General features: G+C 35.8%; 1 protein-coding gene across 1 annotated transcript; it reads right to left on the bottom strand.

The window, feature by feature from the left end:
• Positions 1-97: 97 nt before the first annotated feature.
• Positions 98-18,537, bottom strand: LOC128988650 (uncharacterized). The gene is made up of 2 exons (XM_054410138.1): positions 18,408-18,537; positions 98-4,054 (listed from the first exon to the last, which is right to left on the bottom strand). The coding sequence occupies exon 2, from the start codon at positions 3,946-3,948 to the stop codon at positions 133-135; it is 3,816 nt and encodes a 1,271-aa protein (XP_054266113.1). The 5' UTR covers positions 3,949-4,054; positions 18,408-18,537; the 3' UTR covers positions 98-132.
• Positions 18,538-20,561: the final 2,024 nt, after the last annotated feature.

Genomic DNA, 20,561 nt, shown 5'->3' with positions numbered 1-20,561 from the left:
AAGGGTGGGTTTTCTAAAAAAAATTTAAATGATTTAATGGTCTCTGATTAGTGACAAAACATTAATAGAATGCAAGAGATAATAAAATAGAGGAAAATCATCTTACAAAATCAATGCATACTTTTATTGGGTTTACAAATCTAGTTTGTACATAATTTTGCTGACGCACTCATCAATATCCTTCAGAGTTTTATGAATATCTTGATACACCTTTCTAATGGCAGGATTGGAATCTATTGGATATGTTTCCTGTAAGCTGGTACTAGGGAAATAGCCATCCACCACTTTGGGTGGCATTTGTGCTCTTGTTGGCTTTGGTGTGTAACGTCTTGAACTAAGTGTAGATTCTGCAAAGGCACTACCAGAATGAGTTATAGCTTGGGAAATGGCGTTAGCACGAGAACCATCTACAGATGTGGCCAAAGATACAGCGTTTGCATCTCCCTTAAAACTAGTAGAAATTGCTTGAGCAGTCACAGATCCATCACAGTTACCTTCAGTACACAACATTGGAACCCAAATAGGCTTTCCGTCAGAAGAAATTTTCCAATGACCTCCCTGAGGAAGAAGAGGAAGTTGTTTTCCATTGGGTAGAAGTTCTGGGTATCCAAAAGCGTTCATAAACCATATTCCATTTACGCCATTAACGTTTAACACTGCATACCCTGAATCATTTACAATCCACTGGCCAGGTGGTGGAGTGGTTTGTTCTTTTTGTGTAGGTAACCACTGAGGCCTTCCATCAAGAGTTATTTTCCATTGTCCTCCCTGACGAAGGGGAGGAAGTTGCATATCTTCCTCTAAAAATTCTGGATAGCCTGAAGCATTCATAAACCATGTTCCATCTTGTTTTTTGTCATAAACATTTAACACTGCATGTCCTGTTTGATTTATAATCCATTCACCAGGAGGAATATTGGTAGGTTTTTGAGGTGTAATTGTAGGGTTTTGTGTAATAACCCACTTAGGACTTCCAGATGATGTGATGGTCCATTTTCCTCCTTGAGGAAGGGGAGGAAATTGTCTTCCATTGGGTACAAATTCTGGATTGCCTGAAGAGTTCATAAACCATGTCCCATTAGGTGGTTTGCCATAAACATTTAACACTGAATACCCGTTTGCATTTATAGTCCACCAGCCAGGAGGGGGAGTGGTAGGTTGTTCAGGTGTAATTGTAGGGTTTTGTTTAACATCCCACTTAGGACTTCCAGATTCGATGGTCCATTTTCCTCCTTGAGGAAGGGGAGGAAATTGTCTTCCATTGGGTAAAAATTCTGAATTGCCTGAAGAGTTCTTAATCCATGTCCCATTAGGTTGTTTGCCATAAACATTTAACACTGCATACCCGTTTTCATTTATAGTCCACCAGCCAGGAGGGGGAGTGGTAGGTTGTTCAGGTATAATTGTAGGGTTTTGTTTAACATCCCACTTAGGACTTCCAGATTCGATGGTCCATTTTCCTCCTTGAGGAAGGGGAGGAAATTGCCTTCCATTGGGTAAAAATTCTGAATTACCTGAAGAGTTCATAAACCATGTCCCATTAGGCTGTTTGCCATAAACATTTAACACTGCATACCCTTTTTCATTTATAGTCCACCAGCCAGGAGGGGGAGTGGTAGGTTGTTCAGGTATAATTGTAGGGTTTTGTTTAACATCCCACTTAGGACTTCCAGATTCGATGGTCCATTTTCCTCCTTGAGGAAGGGGAGGAAATTGCCTTCCATTGGGTAAAAATTCTGAATTACCTGAAGAGTTCATAAACCATGTCCCATTAGGCTGTTTGCCATAAACATTTAACACTGCATACCCTTTTTCATTTATAGTCCACCAGCCAGGAGGGGGAGTGGTAGGTTGTTCAGGTATAATTGTAGGGTTTTGTTTAACATCCCACTTAGGACTTCCAGATTCGATGGTCCATTTTCCTCCTTGAGGAAGGGGAGGAAATTGCCTTCCATTGGGTAAAAATTCTGAATTACCTGAAGAGTTCATAAACCATGTCCCATTAGGCTGTTTGCCATAAACATTTAACACTGCATACCCTTTTTCATTTATAGTCCACCAGCCAGGAGGGGGAGTGGTATGTTGTTCAGGTATAATTGTAGGGTTTTGTGTAACATCCCATTTAGGAATTCCAGATTCGATGATCCATTTTCCTCCTTGAGGAAGGGGAGGAAATTGCCTTCCATTGGGCAACAATTCTGAATTGCCTGAAGAGTTCATAAACCATGTCCCATTAGGTTGTTTGCCAGACACATTTAACACTGCATACCCTTTTTCATTTATAGTCCACGAGCCAGGAGGGGGAGTGGTAGGTGGTTCAGGTATAATTGTAGGGTTTTGTGTAACAACCCACTTAGGATTTCCAGATTCGATGATCCATTTTCCTCCTTGAGGAAGGGGAGGAAATTGCCTTCCATTGGGCAACAATTCTGAATTGCCTGAAGAGTTCATGAACCATGTCCCATTAGGTTGTTTGCCAGATACATTTAACACTGCATACCCTTTTTCATTTATAGTCCACGAGCCAGGAGGGGGAGTGGTAGGTGGTTCAGGTTTAATTGTAGGGTTTTGTGTAAAAACCCACTTAGGATTTCCAGATTCGATGATCCATTTTCCTCCTTGAGGAAGGGGAGGAAATTGCCTTCCATTGGGCAACAATTCAGAATTGCCTGAAGAGTTCATAAACCATGTCCCATTTGGTTGTTTGCCAGACACATTTAACACTGCATACCCTTTTTCATTTATAGTCCACGAGCCAGGAGGGAGAGTGGTAGGTGGTTCAGGTATAATTGTAGGGTTTTGTGTAACAACCCACTTAGGATTTCCAGATTCGATGATCCATTTTCCTCCTTGAGGAAGGGGAGGAAATTGCCTTCCATTGGGCAACAATTCTGAATTACCTGAAGAGTTCATAAACCATGTCCCATTAGGTTGTTTGCCAGACACATTTAACACTGCATACCCTTTTTCATTTATAGTCCACGAGCCAGGAGGGAGAGTGGTAGGTGGTTCAGGTATAATTGTAGGGTTTTGTGTAACAACCCACTTAGGATTTCCAGATTCGATGATCCATTTTCCTCCTTGAGGAAGGGGAGGAAATTGCCTTCCATTGGGCAACAATTCTGAATTGCCTGAAGAGTTCATAAACCATGTCCCATTAGGTTGTTTGCCAGATACATTTAACACTGCATACCCTTTTTCATTTATAGTCCACGAGCCAGGAGGGGGAGTGGTAGGTTGTTCAGGTTTAATTGTAGGGTTTTGTGTAAAAACCCACTTAGGATTTCCAGATTTGATGATCCATTTTCCTCCTTGAGGAAGGGGAGGAAATTGCCTCCCATTGGGCAACAATTCTGAATTGCCTGAAGAGTTTATAAACCATGTCCCATTAGGTTGTTTGCCAGACACATTTAACACTGCATACCCTTTTTCATTTATAGTCCACGAGCCAGGAGGGGGAGTGGTAGGTGGTTCAGGTGTAATTGTAGGGTTTTGTTTAACAACCCACTTAGGATTTCCAGATTCGATGATCCATTTTCCTCCTTGAGGAAGGGGAGGAAATTGCCTTCCATTGGGCAACAATTCTGAATTACCTGAAGAGCTCATAAACCATGTCCCATTAGGTTGTTTGCCAGACACATTTAACACTGCATACCCTTTTTCATTTATAGTCCACAAGCCAGGAGGGGGAGTGGTAGGTGGTTCAGGTGTAACTGTAACAGTAGCAGTTTTTGTCTTTGAGTTTCTTTCGACTTTAATCATCCTGCATTTGTTTTTGCACTTCTCATTTGGTTTCCCACTTTTGGTTGGTACAGGTGCCAAGGACCTCACAGTTTCTAGCTTATTGCCTCGTCGGTCAGAGTTCAAAATTGTCACATCAAGTGAATCAAGCAGCTCAAGAAGTTTTTTGACATATAATGATAATTGGTCATTCTGAGCTTGCTCCATGATGTCTATTTATCTCTAATAAGTTTTTATGAGGATTATGTTTATTAATGATAGTGTTTTCTCCTAATTTCGATTTTAGATCAATAATGTTGCGACTGATGAGTTCCTGGAATAAAAGTTAGTGGTTAGAACTGTCAACTACTAATATGACAATAACATTCAACAAAAATTATAAATATAACAATGTGATTTACAAATATTTTTCTATTTATAGATTTTAATATTCTTGTAAAATCAAATACAGGGTGATTGGTACTATATTATTTTAAGTTTATCAAAAATAACCATGTTTTTAAACTTAATACTGTAGCTATTTCTCAATTACCTGTAAATGGATTTGAGTAAATAATGTCATTTTCGTATTCTACATTAAATTTTGAACAAGAATAATAAAAAATGACGGAGGATCAGTTGTAAAAACTCCATTGTAAATAGATTCAAAGATAAAAATTAAGATGTTTGATAAAAATTTAAAAAACAATGGTTTATTGCATTTTCACACCCTGTATACAAGAAAGTGTTGGAATCTATATATTAATAGGCAAGCACGTTTTTTTTTAACCATGAATTTAAAATTTATATAAAAATCAACATAGGTCTTATGGGTTGTGATATTATAATATAAAATAACAACGAAATATAAACAGAAAATCAAAACAAATTAAAGAAAGTCCAATCACATGTTTTATTTACAGTGTGGGATGGAAATAGAGAAGTCTGTACAGTACATATCTTTGGTCAAGTTTTCGACCAATGGACGACCTCTAGTATGTTAAAAACTGCACCATTTTTTATAAGCTTTCCATCCATATGCTACACTATTGAGGTGAAGATATTTTTTTGTTTGTTTTAGTGGGTTGAATACCAGAAAACAGGGAACTTTTTTACTGTTTTTACTGTTCAAGCTGAAAAAAAATACAGTACAACTTTTGCTTAATACATGCCGTCTTTCTATGTTTTAAATGTTAAAGACACCATGCTTTGTAGTCTTCAAACCACTAAAGCGTACATAAGCAGACATAAAGCTCAGACATAATACTTATGTAGCATATGGTTGGAAATCTTATAAATTGCTGCAGTTTTTAACATATAAGAATAGAATAAGAATATGTTTATTGTCTTTCAGGCTACATAAGTATTGACAAAGTCAAATGTACAGCAGAAATGCCAAGTCTCGATTCTAATTAGGCCTAAGGGTAATATCACATATCATAGGAATATACAAGTCATAGGAACTATACAAGAATCAAAAATTATACATAGCAGATTTCAAACATTAAAATTCTATCTGTTTTAATAAGAAAAACTCACTTTAGATAACCACTCATACAATTTTTTCTTAAAATCTTTAACAGTATATTTATATTTCTTACTAAGATTAAGTACTTTACTATACAGGGTGGCAGAAAAGTAACTTGCACCCCCCCATAAATTTTCAACCATTTGAGATATTTTAAATCGGTTTGCGGCAACCTTCTAAGATATGAGGGGCTACAATAATTATGGTCAGTTTTGAAAATTTTGCTCTTAGGGGTAGCGGGGGTAGGGGGTAGCTCAAAATTTTCAAATAGCAAGTATAGGCTAGTCGAGTTTGGTATCATTTTGTAGGTTTTGACGAAACATAACAATTAACATAAAGAAAATAGAAATCGAACCAATAATAACAAAATGGCAGTTCAAAATTACTTTAAATAACCATTGCCTCAATCATTTTTAGCTGCAATTTTGTTATTATTGGTCCGATTTCTATTTTCTTTATGATATTTGTTATGTTTAGTCAAGACCTGTAAAATGATACCAAACTCGAATATACTTGCTGTTCGAAAATTTTGAGCTACCCCCTACCCCCGCTACCCCTAAAGGGCAAAATTTTCAAAACTGACCATAATTATTGTAGCCCTTAATCTCCAAACAAGTTGCCGCAAACCGATTTCAAATATCTCAAATAGTTAAAAAGCTAAAGAGGGTGCAAGTTAATTTTTTTGCCACCCTTCATAGTTATTTGGATTTGAAACGTTTTAGGGCGCCATTTTGTTATTAGTGAGCCGATTTTGGTTTTCTTTATGTCAATGTTTATGTTTCGTCAAGACCTGTAAAATGATACCAAACTTGACTATACTTACAATTTGAAAATTTTGAGCTACCCCCTACCCCCGCTACCCCTAGGGGTAAAATTTTCAAAATTGACCATAATTATTGTAGCCCTTCATATCTAAGAAGGTTGCCGCAAACCGATTTCAAATATATCAAATGGTTGAAAAGTTAAGAGGGGGTGCAAGTTACTTTTCAGCCGCCCTGTATACCTTTAGGGATAGTACTACATGACTAGACAGTGATTTGCTGAGCCTATTGTACTCAATTGCTGCGTTATCCCTATTGCGAGTGTTGTAACTGTGCATAACCCCAGTGAGTGTAACAAGATCCAGATTTTTTAGTATATAAGATATAAGATCAAAAATGTAAAGGTTGATAATGGTTTGTATTTCCAACTGAGTAAATAAAGGCCTGAAATGAGCACTTATATCTGACTTGGTCATAACTCTAATTATTGCCTTCTTCTGAAGGATAAGGTCATCAATTTTAGCACAGTTGCTAAACAAAATCAGACCATATCTAAGAATAGATTGAAAATAGGCAATGTAAGCTGTTTTTAGATAATGACTTGGAACCGCACATTGACAATCGTTTTAAAAGATAGATAACTCGTGAAAGTCTACAAGATATGTGCTCAATAGTCCAGGAGTTGAGGGGATTTGAGCATGCATGAAAGTAGTATGCAATGTTATTGCTGATTATTGTAATATGGACTGTGGTGATCAAAATTATGTATGATGTCGCCTATTTCAAAAGTGGTCGATAAGGTGGTGGGGAGGGGGCAAACATGGCGATTTGCGCTATGCGTTAAAACACTGATATTTCGAAAACGGTAAAAGATAGAACATCGGTTAAAACGTCGTTGTAATTCTAAAAATGTGTACTAAAATAATGGTTATTGAGTCCGAGGTCGTATCTCTATAAATAAACAAGTTATTGTATAAAATATATAAAAATGGACTTTTCGTGTAGTTTTTTTTACCGAAAGTAGAATTAATTTGTGAGTGTCGCAAAGAAGTAATATGAAATATCTTTGCTGATAGTTGTAATATGGACTGTGGTGATAAAAAATATGCATGTCGCCTACTTTTCAGGTGGTCAAAAAACTTGAGGGGAGGGGGGCAAAGATGGCGGAACGCGGTATGCATTGAAACGACTGTAGCTCGATAACGGTACGAGATAGGACATAGGTTAAAACGTAGTTTTAATCCAAAACATATGGCCAATAGACAAGGTTATTGGGTAAAAAGTTGTATCTTAACTAATAAAAAAGTTATAACAATAATAAGTTTAACAAAATCTACATTATACAGCTATTTTCTTCAAAAATCATATGGATTGTTGATAAAAAATAGTGTAATTACTTAACTACTCGGCTAAATATTAACTAGATGCATTTTCTTATAAGAAAAAATATATATTATTACGAATACATATGGTTTAAAATGTAAAACACGGCCTCCAAATGCCTTGGGGTTCCTCCGATAGGTTGCGTCATAATTGCTGCGCAGTGCTGCTGATATTGGCACAACTGTTAATCCCCCCAAAGTTTTTTTTTTCATGTTTCATTTATCATAAACTCTATCAAGATCTCCTCAAGAATATATATGTGTCCGTTAGCACGATAACTCGAGCAATAATGATCCGATTTTGATGAAATTTGGTACAAACGTGTAAACCTACGTTTATTTGAACGAGTTCCCGATCCAGCATGATAGGACCATGGGAACGGGGGTTTATGGGGGTTTTTATGGGGTAAAAATAGGTTTTACCCATTTTTGACTCAAAAAACATAAAATTTTGCAATTTCTTTCTAAACCATTTTGTAGAGCTTAAAAAGACAAATAATTTAGTATATTGAAGCATTATTATGCGCCTAATGGTTACGAAGAAGATTCCAAAAAATTGTAAATTTAAAATTCCCATGTTATTCTTATGGAGAATAAGTAAACTGTTGTAGTTTGCTTGTTTATGAACATATTTTGATCAAATTTGGAAAATGTTTTTATTTCTTACTAACTATTAACATTTTACAAAAAAAAACAGTTTTACCCTCCCTGATGCAGCAAACCTGGGTACTTTTTAAACTAATTATATTTAAATCGGGAATAAATGTTATATTTTTAAGTAGACATTTCAGTGTAAATCCAATCAGTCAAATGGAAATTCGCTTAGTCTGCAGGTTTGCTGCGGCGAGGGTATTTATTTCATATAACTGTATTTAACTGTTATTATTATTGTAATAACCTATAACATTATAATTATAATTGGATTCGTAGTGGTAATCTGTATTATGCATTTGATTGCGGCGAAACCCCAAGTAGTACGTAGTTTGGAGGCCGTGTTCTACATTTTAAACCATATGTATTCGTAATAATATATTTTTTCTTATAAGAAAATGCATCTAGTTAATATTTAGCCGAGTAGTTAAGTAATTACACTATTTTTTATCAACAAACCATATGATTTTTGAAGAAAATAGCTGTATAATGTAGATTTTGTTAAACTTATTATTCTTATAACTTTTTTATTAGTTAAGATACAACTTTTTACCCAATAACCTTGTCTATTGGCCATATGTTTTGGATTAAAACTACGTTTTAACCTATGTCCTATCTCGTACCGTTATCGAGCTACAGTCGTTTCAATGCATAGCGCGTTCCGCCATCTTTGCCCCCCTCCCCTCAAGTTCTCGACCACCTGAAAAGTAGGCGACATGCATATTTTTTATCACCACAGTCCATATTACAACTATCAGCAAAGATATTTCATATTACTTCTTTGCGACACTCACAAATTAATTCTACTTTCGGTAAAAAAAACTACACGAAAAGTACATTTTTACATATTTTATACAATAACTTGTTTATTTATAGAGATACGACCTCGGACTCAATAACCATTATTTTAGTACACATTTTTAGAATTACAACGACGTTTTAACCGATGTTCTATCTTTTACCGTTTTCGAAATATCAGCGTTTTAACGCATAGCGCAAACCGCCATGTTTGCCCCCTCCCCACCACCTTATCGACCACTTTTGAAATAGGCGACATACGTAATTTTGATCACCACAGTCCATATTACAATAATCAGCAATAACATTACGTACTACTTTCATGCATGGTCAAACCCCCTCAGCTCCTGGACTATGTGGTTGCCAGTTTAACTTGTCATCAATATAAATTCCTAAAAACTTTGCATTTGAGACCAAATCATCATAATTACACCATCTACTGTCCTTAATGTAAATAACATTTTTTTGAGTTTTTTGATTATTAAGTAAAAATCCATTTGCTTTAAACCAAGTCGCAAGCGTCTTTCAAAGTTGTCTGGGCAAGTAAATTGAGATGAACAAAGTCATCAGAAATGTCTACAAAAGTGGTATCATCAGCATATAACAGAGACTTTGTAGGAACAGAGCTAGGAAGATCATTAATACCAATCAAGAACAGCAGGGGTCCTAAAACAGATCCTTGTGGGACTTCGTATTGAACCAAGATTTCCTTGGAGTGTTCACCATTAACTGAGTCAGTTTGAAGTATATTTTTAAGATAGGATTCAAAAAAAGTTAATGAATTGCCAGAAAACCCATAGTAGTTAAGTTTTAATAAAAGATCATCATGGTCAACACAATCAAAAGCCTTGCTCAGATCACACATAGTGACCTGAGCATAGGCTTTGTTCTCAAAAGTCATGAGCACTTCTCTTACGAGCCGATCCACGGCATTGATAGTGGATTTTCCTTTCCGAAAACCAAATTGAGAAAGTTATTGTCTTCTAAAAAATAACTAACTTGATCATAAACTAACATTTCAAAGAGTTTACCAACAATTGGAATCCGCGAAACAGGTCAATAGCTTTCAGGTTTGTCTTTTGTGCCTTTCTTATAAATTGGACATATTTTAGAGATTTTTAATTTACTAGGAAAAATACCTTCCTGCAGACATTGGTTAAAGCTAAAAGATAACGGTTGAGCAATACTGTGAATTGTATTAAAGATCACATTAAAGATATTCCGACACTTTCTTGTATACAGGGTGTGAAACATTTCAACATTTTTTCTATGTGGTTAACATATTTACAATCACTTTCACAATCATATTCAAAAGCAAACCTCATCATCACCAAGCACATTAGAACTATTTCCAACATGAAACGGATAAAAATAGGAACACAACATAATAATAGGAGCACAACTTCAAAATTGCTTAGGTTCAAAAGTACAGGTATCTGTAACTATACTGTTAGAGTGAAAAGTACATCAACAAACATTAGCTCCATGCAGACATTGCTTTAGAACAAACAGATAGCTCCGACTCAAATAGCAAATTACAGTAACACATTTATACATGAAGGATTGCATTCTACTATAAATATAAATAATATAAATATAAATAAATAAATATAAATATAAATCAACCTTATCTCAGTTGCGACTTTTTTTCAGTTGTTGGGGAAAGGAAGAGGCAATTTGACACATACCTTGTACCTTGTTAGTAACTTTTTTTATTTGACTGGCTGCCAATCTTAACAAAAAAATTATTAAATCGATCAGCTACTAATTGTGGATCTCTGATTAAATAACCTTTCTCATCAAGGAGGTGGGGTTCCTTAAATTGTTTGTGTGTTCCATTTTTATTTTCATTAATTGTATCCCATATAGCCTTGCCTTTATTTTCTGCCTTGTTTATTTTATATAACAACAATTCAGATTTCTTTTGCCTCACAAGTTTTCTAACATGTGATTTGATTCTTAACCCTTCCCGGACTGACAAAAACATGACTTAGAACAGAAAAAAGTTATAGGAAAAAATAAAAATTAATTTTCCTTATTTGTGTTTTGTTTTACAAGTGTACATAAAATTAACACAATGGAACACTTCATACTGTCAAAATAATTTTTTACTCGTTTTTAACTATGCGGATATTTCCGCTATCCGTCCACGGATGAGTAAAAAAGCTGTGGATATATCCGCAACCTCTCTTTGAAGATATAAACACGACAACGTTAGGCAATAAATAAAGAACAATTATGTAAACAATAAATAAAGACAACGTAGTGTTGATCACGAAAAGTCGAGGGGGGAGCAAAGGAGAGGTGGGTGGTGCGCGGGAGAGGCGGTGATGTGGGAGAGGGGTAGGCGCGAGAGAGAGGGGGGAGTGTAGGAGAGAGCGCAGACATGGAGAGAGCAGGAAAGTTGCGCCTTGGTAACGCCAAACATCTGGTTACTGCTCATTGCTCAAGCACCTGCCAGTCTGTCTTTTTCAAATATTTGATACAACTTAGGCAAATTTGTCATTCATTTTTGTTGTGTTATACACTGATATCCAGTTCTGTTGCTTAAGTAATAGCTTAAAGTGTAGCTTTGTATTATTATTGAATTCTCTCAAAAATTTGTATTTTATTAGATTATCCCTGTCATTTAGTGAACAGTTTATGGAAACTATCTGGGCGTGGTGGTCTGAGGGGGCCATCACAAGAACTTCACTTTTAATTCTTTTATCATCGATGATCGATGTCAGTAAATATGTAATCTATCAAGGATCTAGAACATTTGAACTCCCTTGTATATTAACTTATCGTGTTTCTGAGTCCAAAGGATTTCATAATGGTTGACAGCTTATGTGTTACGAAGGAATTTTTAGACAGATCAGTATTTAAATCACCAAAAACTAAGATTTTTTGGTTGAAATTTACAAATTTATAAAGACATCCAGTCATGTTCTCAAAAAATAAATCATGTTGATTAGTTGGGGTCTATAAACAGCAATGACGAGTATGATTTCATTTTCAAAATACTGTTTTGAAGCAGCTAATTTGCATTTACCCTCCACACAAAACTCAGACACATCTATTTTTGTGCTCCTTAAAAAATGCCTTACAAAAATACCGACACCACCTCTCTGCATTGATGGTCGGCAGAAAGCAGCCACATTTATATAACCATTGAGCTTAATCGTCTCAAACTCCATGTCTCTCAGATTGTGCTCAGACAGACATATCACGTCAGGCAATTTATCTTGCAGGAACACATCAAACAACTCTATTTTGTCTGAGAGACCTCGTATATTTTGGTGAAGCAGTTTCAGACAGTCCAGATGCACCTCACCCACACTTGCCCCGGGCTCATCCAAGGTACGTGGTACTGCCTCCGGGCCAGCGCTAAAAAAACCGAATTGACAAAAACCAGACCAACCCCTACCAAAAATCTGTTCGATCGGATCAGGAGTCGGAATGACCTCTGTAAGAGGAGGAGAGCGCTTGGGTAGGATTATTAGGAAGTCCCTGAGGAGGAGAACCTATGTTCTGAGATAGGGATTTCTTTGGATAGGTTATTAGATTCCCCAATGCAATCGCAAAACGATGCTTTCCCCTGGCATACAAATGCAAATTATGCCTAGTGTAGCACAGTCTGTTGAGATTTGAAAGTAATAAATACAGCCCATTTTGGAAGGTTTCGACAAGGGATTTGATTTGTCGGTTGGTTGTCGAGATGATTGGGTTAAGTGGAGGCTGGTCATGACACAAAGGCAATCCCACAACAAGGATGTTGGTGTGCTGCGCGGCCCTCATCACAGTCTCCAGCTCCGCGACTAGGCTACCACAATGTCCGTTGACAAAGTTGTTTGTACCACCTACTATAACTAGAAAATCATCTTTAGACATGCTAGGCAAGACGGTTGGTACACCCTCGACAACTCTCTTGCTATTAGCACCAGGTTTCACACTGCAACTAACATTGAAAGCATTCCTAATAGAGTCATTTTGACCATGACTATCTGCAAACACTCTAATGTTGCCCTTGGTAAAAGCTTTTAGTAAAAGTTCATTTTGTTTTTTAACAGTTTTGACGATGTTAGTGCTACATTTGTCATTTTTATTTTCATTTCCCTTACTTTCCTGCGCAGCAGGCTTAGATTTGGATTTGTTTTTTGGAATTATTTGGGTCACTACTATTTGGAGGAGATACTCTTGGTTGGATAGCAGGAATAAGATTGGCAGTATTGCTAAGGTGTCTTAAAAGAGGGGCAAAGCTATTTTTGCATATTATCTGCTGAGTTTCCTCCAAACCAGTCCTAAACTTAGAACACTTAGATTTTGTGCTAACAACTTTCCAAACACCTGCTGAACCTTTTTTAACTTAATTGGCGAGCATGCAGAAGCTTTTGGAGGGTCATGATTATTACTTATATTTACATTTGTTGATTTAGCCTGGCTCACACTTTCACCTTGCATAACCAATTCAACCTAATCAGCAATAGACAAGTTATGCTCATTTTCAATGCGACAATAAAAAGTCTGAATCATTTTAGCATTTATCAGGACATTTAAGCCGCACTCAAAGTCGTTTTTCTGTTGTGAACAATGGACTTGGACAAAGGAGTCTTCAATGAAACCAAGATTACGTGCGAAAGTTTTAGCGGCACATTGTTTAAAAGCCTGTGAGTCAAAATTATATGTTTTGAGCCGCTTACTATCAAACACTAAAAGGCTCCAATGGGACCCTCTGTCGGAGACACTCGGATCTTTACAGTCACTAATCGTACAGGCGCTAGGTGCAGTTGAGTATGCATGAAAAGAGTCAGAGATTTTGACATTTGATTTTGGTAATGGGGGCCTAAATGAGTGTAAAAGCCCATGTTATCGCCTCCAGGGGTGGTTGACAACTTAGGGATAAGGGTGCAAAGTTGCGAAAAACATTAATCGGCAAACCGCTTTTAACTCCCTTGATATTGAATGTAAGTAAAAGATTCTTTTAAATTGACTTTTTATTTTGGTGATGGGGGCCTAGGTGAGTGTAAAAACCCATGTCATAGTTTCCAGGGGTTAAAGTTTCAAGTCTCTATCACGTTTCTAAATGGTTAAGAAACTAACGCCGAAGTAAGTCACTTTCAAGCTTATTCCCCATAAGAATAACATGGGAAACTGTTATAGCATCGTAACAGTGTTAGAATCTTTCAAATGTTGACATTAATCTTACATTTCAGGGGTGATGGAGATAAGCTACCTACAAAAAAACGTGTAATAAGTAGTATTTAAAATAAACTAAGAAGAGTAAAAAGCCTTAATAATAAAAAAAAAAAAATGTATTAGTTAGGAAAGAGTAGCGAAAACCAAAAATTGAACCAAATTTACCAATTTTTGAAAGTAGGGTTTGTTTAGTGGTGTGATTTTTGGAAAACGCCAAATAGAGTTTTGTATAAAATTTAACTCCTGCCCATGAAAATTCTGTAAAATCTTTTCTAGCTCTTATCGTTTTTGAGTTATAGCCGTTTAAAAAAACGTGTTTTTTTTTTTTAGCAAATTTTCCATAGGGAATAAGCTATTACCGTAGTACTCATATTAAGACCTGGACCCAGGACCGATTTAATTTTTCATTTTGAGGTCCCTAGAGGCCAAAAACACCATCCGTTTGCCGTTTATATTCATTTATATATATATTTCACTTTTAGCAAATTTCCCATATAGGGAATAAGCTATTACCGTAGCTCTCATGGTAAGACCTGGACCCGGGACCGATTTACTTTTTGTTTTGAGGTCCCCAGAGGCCAAAAACACCATCCGTTTAAATACATATATATATATATGTCCGTTAGCACGATAACTCGAACAAAAATTATCAGATTTTGATGAAATTTAGTATAAACGTATAAACCTACATTTATTCGAATGAGTTCGCGAACCAGCATGATCGGACCATGGGAACGGGGGTTTATGGGGGTTTTATGGGGGGTTTTATGGGGTAAAAATGGGTTTTTCCCATTTTAGACCCTAAAAACATAAAATTTTGGAATTTCGTTCCCAACCATTTTGTAGAGAATAAAAAAAGAAATAATTTAGTATATTGAAGCATTGTTGTATGCCTAAGGGTTATGGAAAAAATTCAAAAAAGGGCAAATTTAAAATTCCCATGTTATTCTTATGGAGAAAATGAAAACTGTTGTGGTTGACTTGTTTATGGATGTATTTCGATCAAATTTGGCAAATTTATTTAACTCATCCTATACTATTGACGTTTGGTCAAAAAACACTGTTTACCTTCCCCGTAGCAGCAAACCTAAGCACTCGTTAAATTGGGTTATTTAAATGTTATTTAAATTGGGAATAAATATTTCTTATTTATGGAAATATTTTAGTAAATAAGCCTATGTAATCAGACAAGTTGAAATTCGCTTAGTCTGCAGGTTTGCTGCGGCAGGGGTATTTGGTGAGTCGGTGGCTCAGTCGGTACCGTCGCGGACTTCGGGCCCAAGGCAGCGATGTCGTGGGTTCGGATCCTGGTCACTGCCGATAACATTTTATCAGTACAGTTCACCTTTGTACTGTACCGGCTCACTCCTTGCTTTGCTGTAAACGATCCACGCACGGGTGCTTAGTCTATGTGGACGGGCAAATGCAAGGTTAAAAGAGGCCGCCAACCTCTTTTTCAAAAAAAAAAAAAAAAAAAAAAAAAAAAAAAAATTTAGATGTCTGTCATTTTGGATTTTTGGGTGGGTAAAAATTTTAAAATGGGACTTGTGGGAATTTCACCGTTAATTAAGGATCCCATACTACAATACTCCCAAATGTCAAGTCTCTAGCACGTTTCTAAACGAATCAGATGAGCATACCAAAGTCTTTAAATTTCATAGTTATCTATATATATAAAATCCAATGTATGTATGTTTGTTTGTTTGTTTGTTTGTCCTTTATGGACTCCGAAACCGCTCGACAGATTGTAATGAAACTTTCAGGCATTATTAAGCACTATTGAAGGATGGTTTGTGTGAAGTTTGGTGCAGATCCATCAAAAGGGCTCCGCCCCAGTGGCTCTGGGGTTTCCCATGTTAACCTTATGAGTACTCATATTTAAATGGAATTAAAGACTCTTAACAGCTGGTTCAACTAAGCAATTTGATTCTGTGATGTTCAATAGCATTGAAAAGTTAATAAGTTTACCAACAGGGTGCAGTACGATTTTTTTTTTTTATTTATGACAACAGCTAATTTGCAACCAAAAGGTGAGTGAGCGTAGCGAACGAACTTCAAACTGGAGGCGAGTTAGCGTAACGAACGAGCTAACCTGAAGGCAAGTGAGCGCAGCGAACGAGCTCCAACCTAAAGGTGAGTGAGCGTAGCGAACCATCTTCAACCAGGATCATGAAAATGAACAAGCATTTGACATAAAACCACATTAGGACAGGACGACGTCTGTCGGGCCAGCTAGTTCTCCATAAGAATAACATGGGGCTTGTAAAAGTGGTAAAAACCTTTCAAATTTTATCTTTCAACTTAAGTTTTGGAGTTCAAGGAGTAAAGTTATGAAAAAACATGTAAAGAGTAGAATTTAAAAGTAAACTAAGCTAAATACAAATCATTAATAATATTTACACAAAAAAAATTCTTAGGTAGAAAAAATTGCAAAATTCATAATATATTTGAAAGAAATTTACCAAATTTTAAAAGTAGGGCGTTTTTAGAGGGTGAAGGAGTGTGATTTTCGAAAAATGTTTATTAGTGTTTTGTTGAAAATTTTATTCCTGACCATGAAAATTCTTTAAAATATTTTCTAGCTCTTACTGTTTTAGAGCTATAGTCGTTAAAAAACATGTTTTTTTTAGTTTTAGGAGGTATTTTAGATTTTTTGAGGGGGTTAAAATTTGAAAATAGGACTTTTGCAAATTTCACCGTTAATCTATATAAGACCCCATATTTCAATACCACAAAATTTCAAGTCTCTAGCACTCTGGCAAAGGTGGACAAAATACCTGTTGTAAAATTTAGTTGTAGGAATCTGGTACAAAGTATTTCACAGTTTGTCAAAGTTTTAACCTTTGTGAATTTAAGCTAACCTATGAACAGTTAGTACTTGGGAAGGTTAAGAAAATATTAATGAATAACGTACAAAGAAGTCTGTTAGGCCTCTCGCATGTTACTCGGAATGGCCTTAATTTGCAGTTTCTAAGAATATCCTTTGACAACAAGCAATTCATTAGGTGTCGGGTAACTTGGTTCAGTTCACTTTCGTGTGATTCCCCTCTAATATCCAACATAACTATTAATTGTTTTGATTTTACTTGGTATAATCACAATAGACAAGCTCCTGGGTGAAATGGGGGGAGGGGGTACAATTCCAGGGGGTACAATTCCGGGCCGTACATCTTCTTCTGTGGTCACCAGGGGGTACAATTCCGGTCCTATAAGAAGGGCTAGACTGACGGGGGGTACAATTCCAGGGGGGTACAATTCCACCCCGTACACTGGCCAAATAAAAGTGAGTTCTAACAGAGGGGGTACAATTCCAGGGGGGTACAATTCCGGTCCGTACAGTTTTTTAGATGCCAGTGGATTTAATCAATCCACTCGTGCATAACAATATCAAAGTTTTATGAGGGGGGTACAATTCCAGCCCGTACACGCCGTTTTGGTTGAGAAAATGAGACGTCATCGTGACGTCACTAGCCTGCAGGGGGTACAATTCCAGGAGGGTACAATTCCGCCACCCCTGTGAATCCATTTACCTGGCTGGATTTCCACAAATCATATTACCTTAAAATTGTTGGATTTATTTCCTTTTTAAATAAAATTACTTTTTAATGTGTACCTATGGGTTTGGGTTTGCTGCCACAGGGATGATGTGTGCTTTTTTTATTGATTAAAATTGATAAGTTAGCTTAAGTATGATATAAACCAATTTGCCAAATTTGATTAAAATATTTCCATAAACAATGCTAACATTGCTACAACAGTTTATTTATTCTCTATAAGAATAAAATGGGAATTTTAAATTTACTACACCTTTATAGAATTTGCTCCGTTATTGCTAGGCATAGGCCTACATAACCCCTTCAATTTGCCAAATTATTAATTATTACTCTTTCAAGCTCTACAAAACAGTTTAGAAAGAGATTGCAACATTTTATATTTTAGGGTCAAAATGGGAAAACCCAATTCTTACCCCCTATAAACCCCTGTTCCCATAGTCGGATCATGCAGGTCCGCCAACTCATTGATTGAATAAATAATGTAGGCTTACACTGGTTTACACGTTTATATCAAGTTTGATTAAAGTCGGATCATTTTTGCTTGAGTTATCGTGCTAACTAACACACATATATTTGTACATGTCTCGGGGCCAGGTCTTACCATGACACCTACGGCAATAGCTAATTCCCTATATTGGAAATTCCCTAAAATTACAGATAAGAAAAAAGTAAAGAACCGACCTGAAATTACATTTAGGCGATTTTGAAAATAAGATAGGTAGGTAGGACATCTTTGGAATCTTGTATCAATGTCCCACAACAACATGGTTTATGCATGTTTCCATATTAATAAAGTTTTGCTTATTTTTCGTCTACCTATAAATAAATTACTTACCAAATAAGTAATTATATATAATTTCTGTAATATTTAAAATTTATCTTGTGTTTTCTTGATAAAACCAAAATGAACTGGAAAATTTTACATGATTTTTAAAGACTTGAATTGCTTACAATAATTTAAAAGTATCAAACATATGATTTAAACAAATAATCAACAGTTATAAACAAATTAATGAATGTTTGTACAGTACAATAGCATGAAATATTGATAGAACCTGCATGTAGACTTTTATAACTTAACGATACCATAGACTAACCAACACAAGTAGACTTCTCATCCCATTGTAAATTTTGAAGCACGTTTTTCGTGTCTAGTTCATGTACGTGACACATGGGCGTTAGTGTCGACGAAACTTTGTTTCTATTATTTTAGGGTTAATTTCTTGATTTGTGCTTTACTGTTTGGTTATATAACTAGGGGACAAGTTATTGTTTATGATTATATCGTATTATTTGGTTAAACGAGGTTTTAAATGGCTGTAATAACGGGAAACAAATTGTAAACAAAACACAACCTTTTACATAAACCGTACAGAACTAACAATAAAATTGTCTTCAGCTGTTCCATAAGGATGAGAAATCTACTAAGGGAGTATGTTTTGTTTTATCTATGACGATACTAAACTAGCAGAACAACTACCCTTGATTTGTACAGCAGGGGTGTTTTTTTATGGAACTCACAGGTTCAAACAATATGGTACATTTTAGTTTATCAATGACTTTTGATTACTGAAGTAGTTATGTATCCTATCTACATGGACCAGCAGTATTTTTTTTCTATTCAAAAAGAACATTGTTGAATATGCCGCTCGACATAAAGCACTACCGGTACTGCCAAAGCAAGTTCTATTTTATTCTTTAGTTTAGTAGTTGATGTGACATAAAATATGTTGTATTATAAAGTTGTCCTATCAGTTTGAATTGATTAATGTATTGGACATAAATCAATTATTTACAATCAGAACACACTCTGTCGGTGGCTCAACTAGCCTACGTCCATAACACGGGGATAAAATATTTTCTTCTATTAATATTCAAAGGTGTCACTTTACCTGTTCCATAGCTCAAGGGGTTAACGTTTATATAATACATTTACCAATGATAAGAGAAACAAAATACTCCTGCAGCAGCAAACCTGCAGACTAAGTGAATTTCCGTTTTGGATTTTCAATAAGTGGCAAAAGTTGCTTATTCCCTTTTAAATTTCACTATGAAAACTGGATACAAATGTAAACACAGGTCTAATTGTATTTTTAAAATTTTTCAAGACTGTCCATTTGCAGGGTTCAAAACAAGCTATAGTTGCCGGGTTTCAATTAATATGACACCTTTTTTAAGTTGAGTTAGCCACAAAACTAGCTAGTTAGTAGCACATAATGTGCACAACCAACACCAGCTGAGCTGAGCCATCTGGTTTGCTCTTGAAAAACTGTTAATAGAGTACTAAAAAATCTATGACACTGTATAGTAACAATGTTAATTTAGTTGGATGATTTGAACTTTCTCCCCTACCATAGTATATGGCGATGAAAGTATTTAAACATTTTTGAGTATGATTTTTGAGTGGATACATCCATTTTGGGCCCCCCTGAACCCAAAAGGTGGTTTTAGCAAATTTCCCCATAAGGAAGTAACTATTACCGTAGGTGGCATGGTAGGACTTAGACCCGGGGCCGATATAAGTTACTTTTTTATTTTGATATTCCTAGAAGCCAAAAACACTATTCGTTCGAATTTACATTTATGTGTGTGTGTCCGAGAACACAAAAACTTGAGTAATTTTTGTCCGATTTAGATGAAATTTGGTTTGCAGGTGTAGGGCGGGATAAACTTGAATGAGTTGGCGAACCAGTGTGATTAAGCTATGGAAACGGGGATTATTTATGGGGTAAAAATTAATAAAATTAATAATAAAATTAATAAAATTAATAATTGGGGTAAAAAATTGCATAAAACAAATTTGATCAAAATCTTACTAATATTATGAATGTGAAAGTTTGTATGTTTGTACTTTGTTTGATTTGTTTGTTTGAAGTTCAATCACGCATTAACTAGGTACTGGACAGATTGGCTGAAATTTGGCATGATGATAGCTCACATTCCCGATTAACATATAGGTCTATTCTTATCTCAAAAATCCTTTCGGGCT

Source organism: Macrosteles quadrilineatus, unplaced genomic scaffold (genome assembly GCF_028750875.1).
Source record: "Macrosteles quadrilineatus isolate MER2022 unplaced genomic scaffold, UCM_ALF_1.0 Scaffold_3__2_contigs__length_128488019, whole genome shotgun sequence".
NCBI classification, from domain to species: Eukaryota; Metazoa; Arthropoda; class Insecta; order Hemiptera; family Cicadellidae; genus Macrosteles; species Macrosteles quadrilineatus.
The sequence above is the reverse complement of the archived record's forward strand: the minus strand, read 5'-3'. Positions and strand labels throughout refer to the sequence as shown.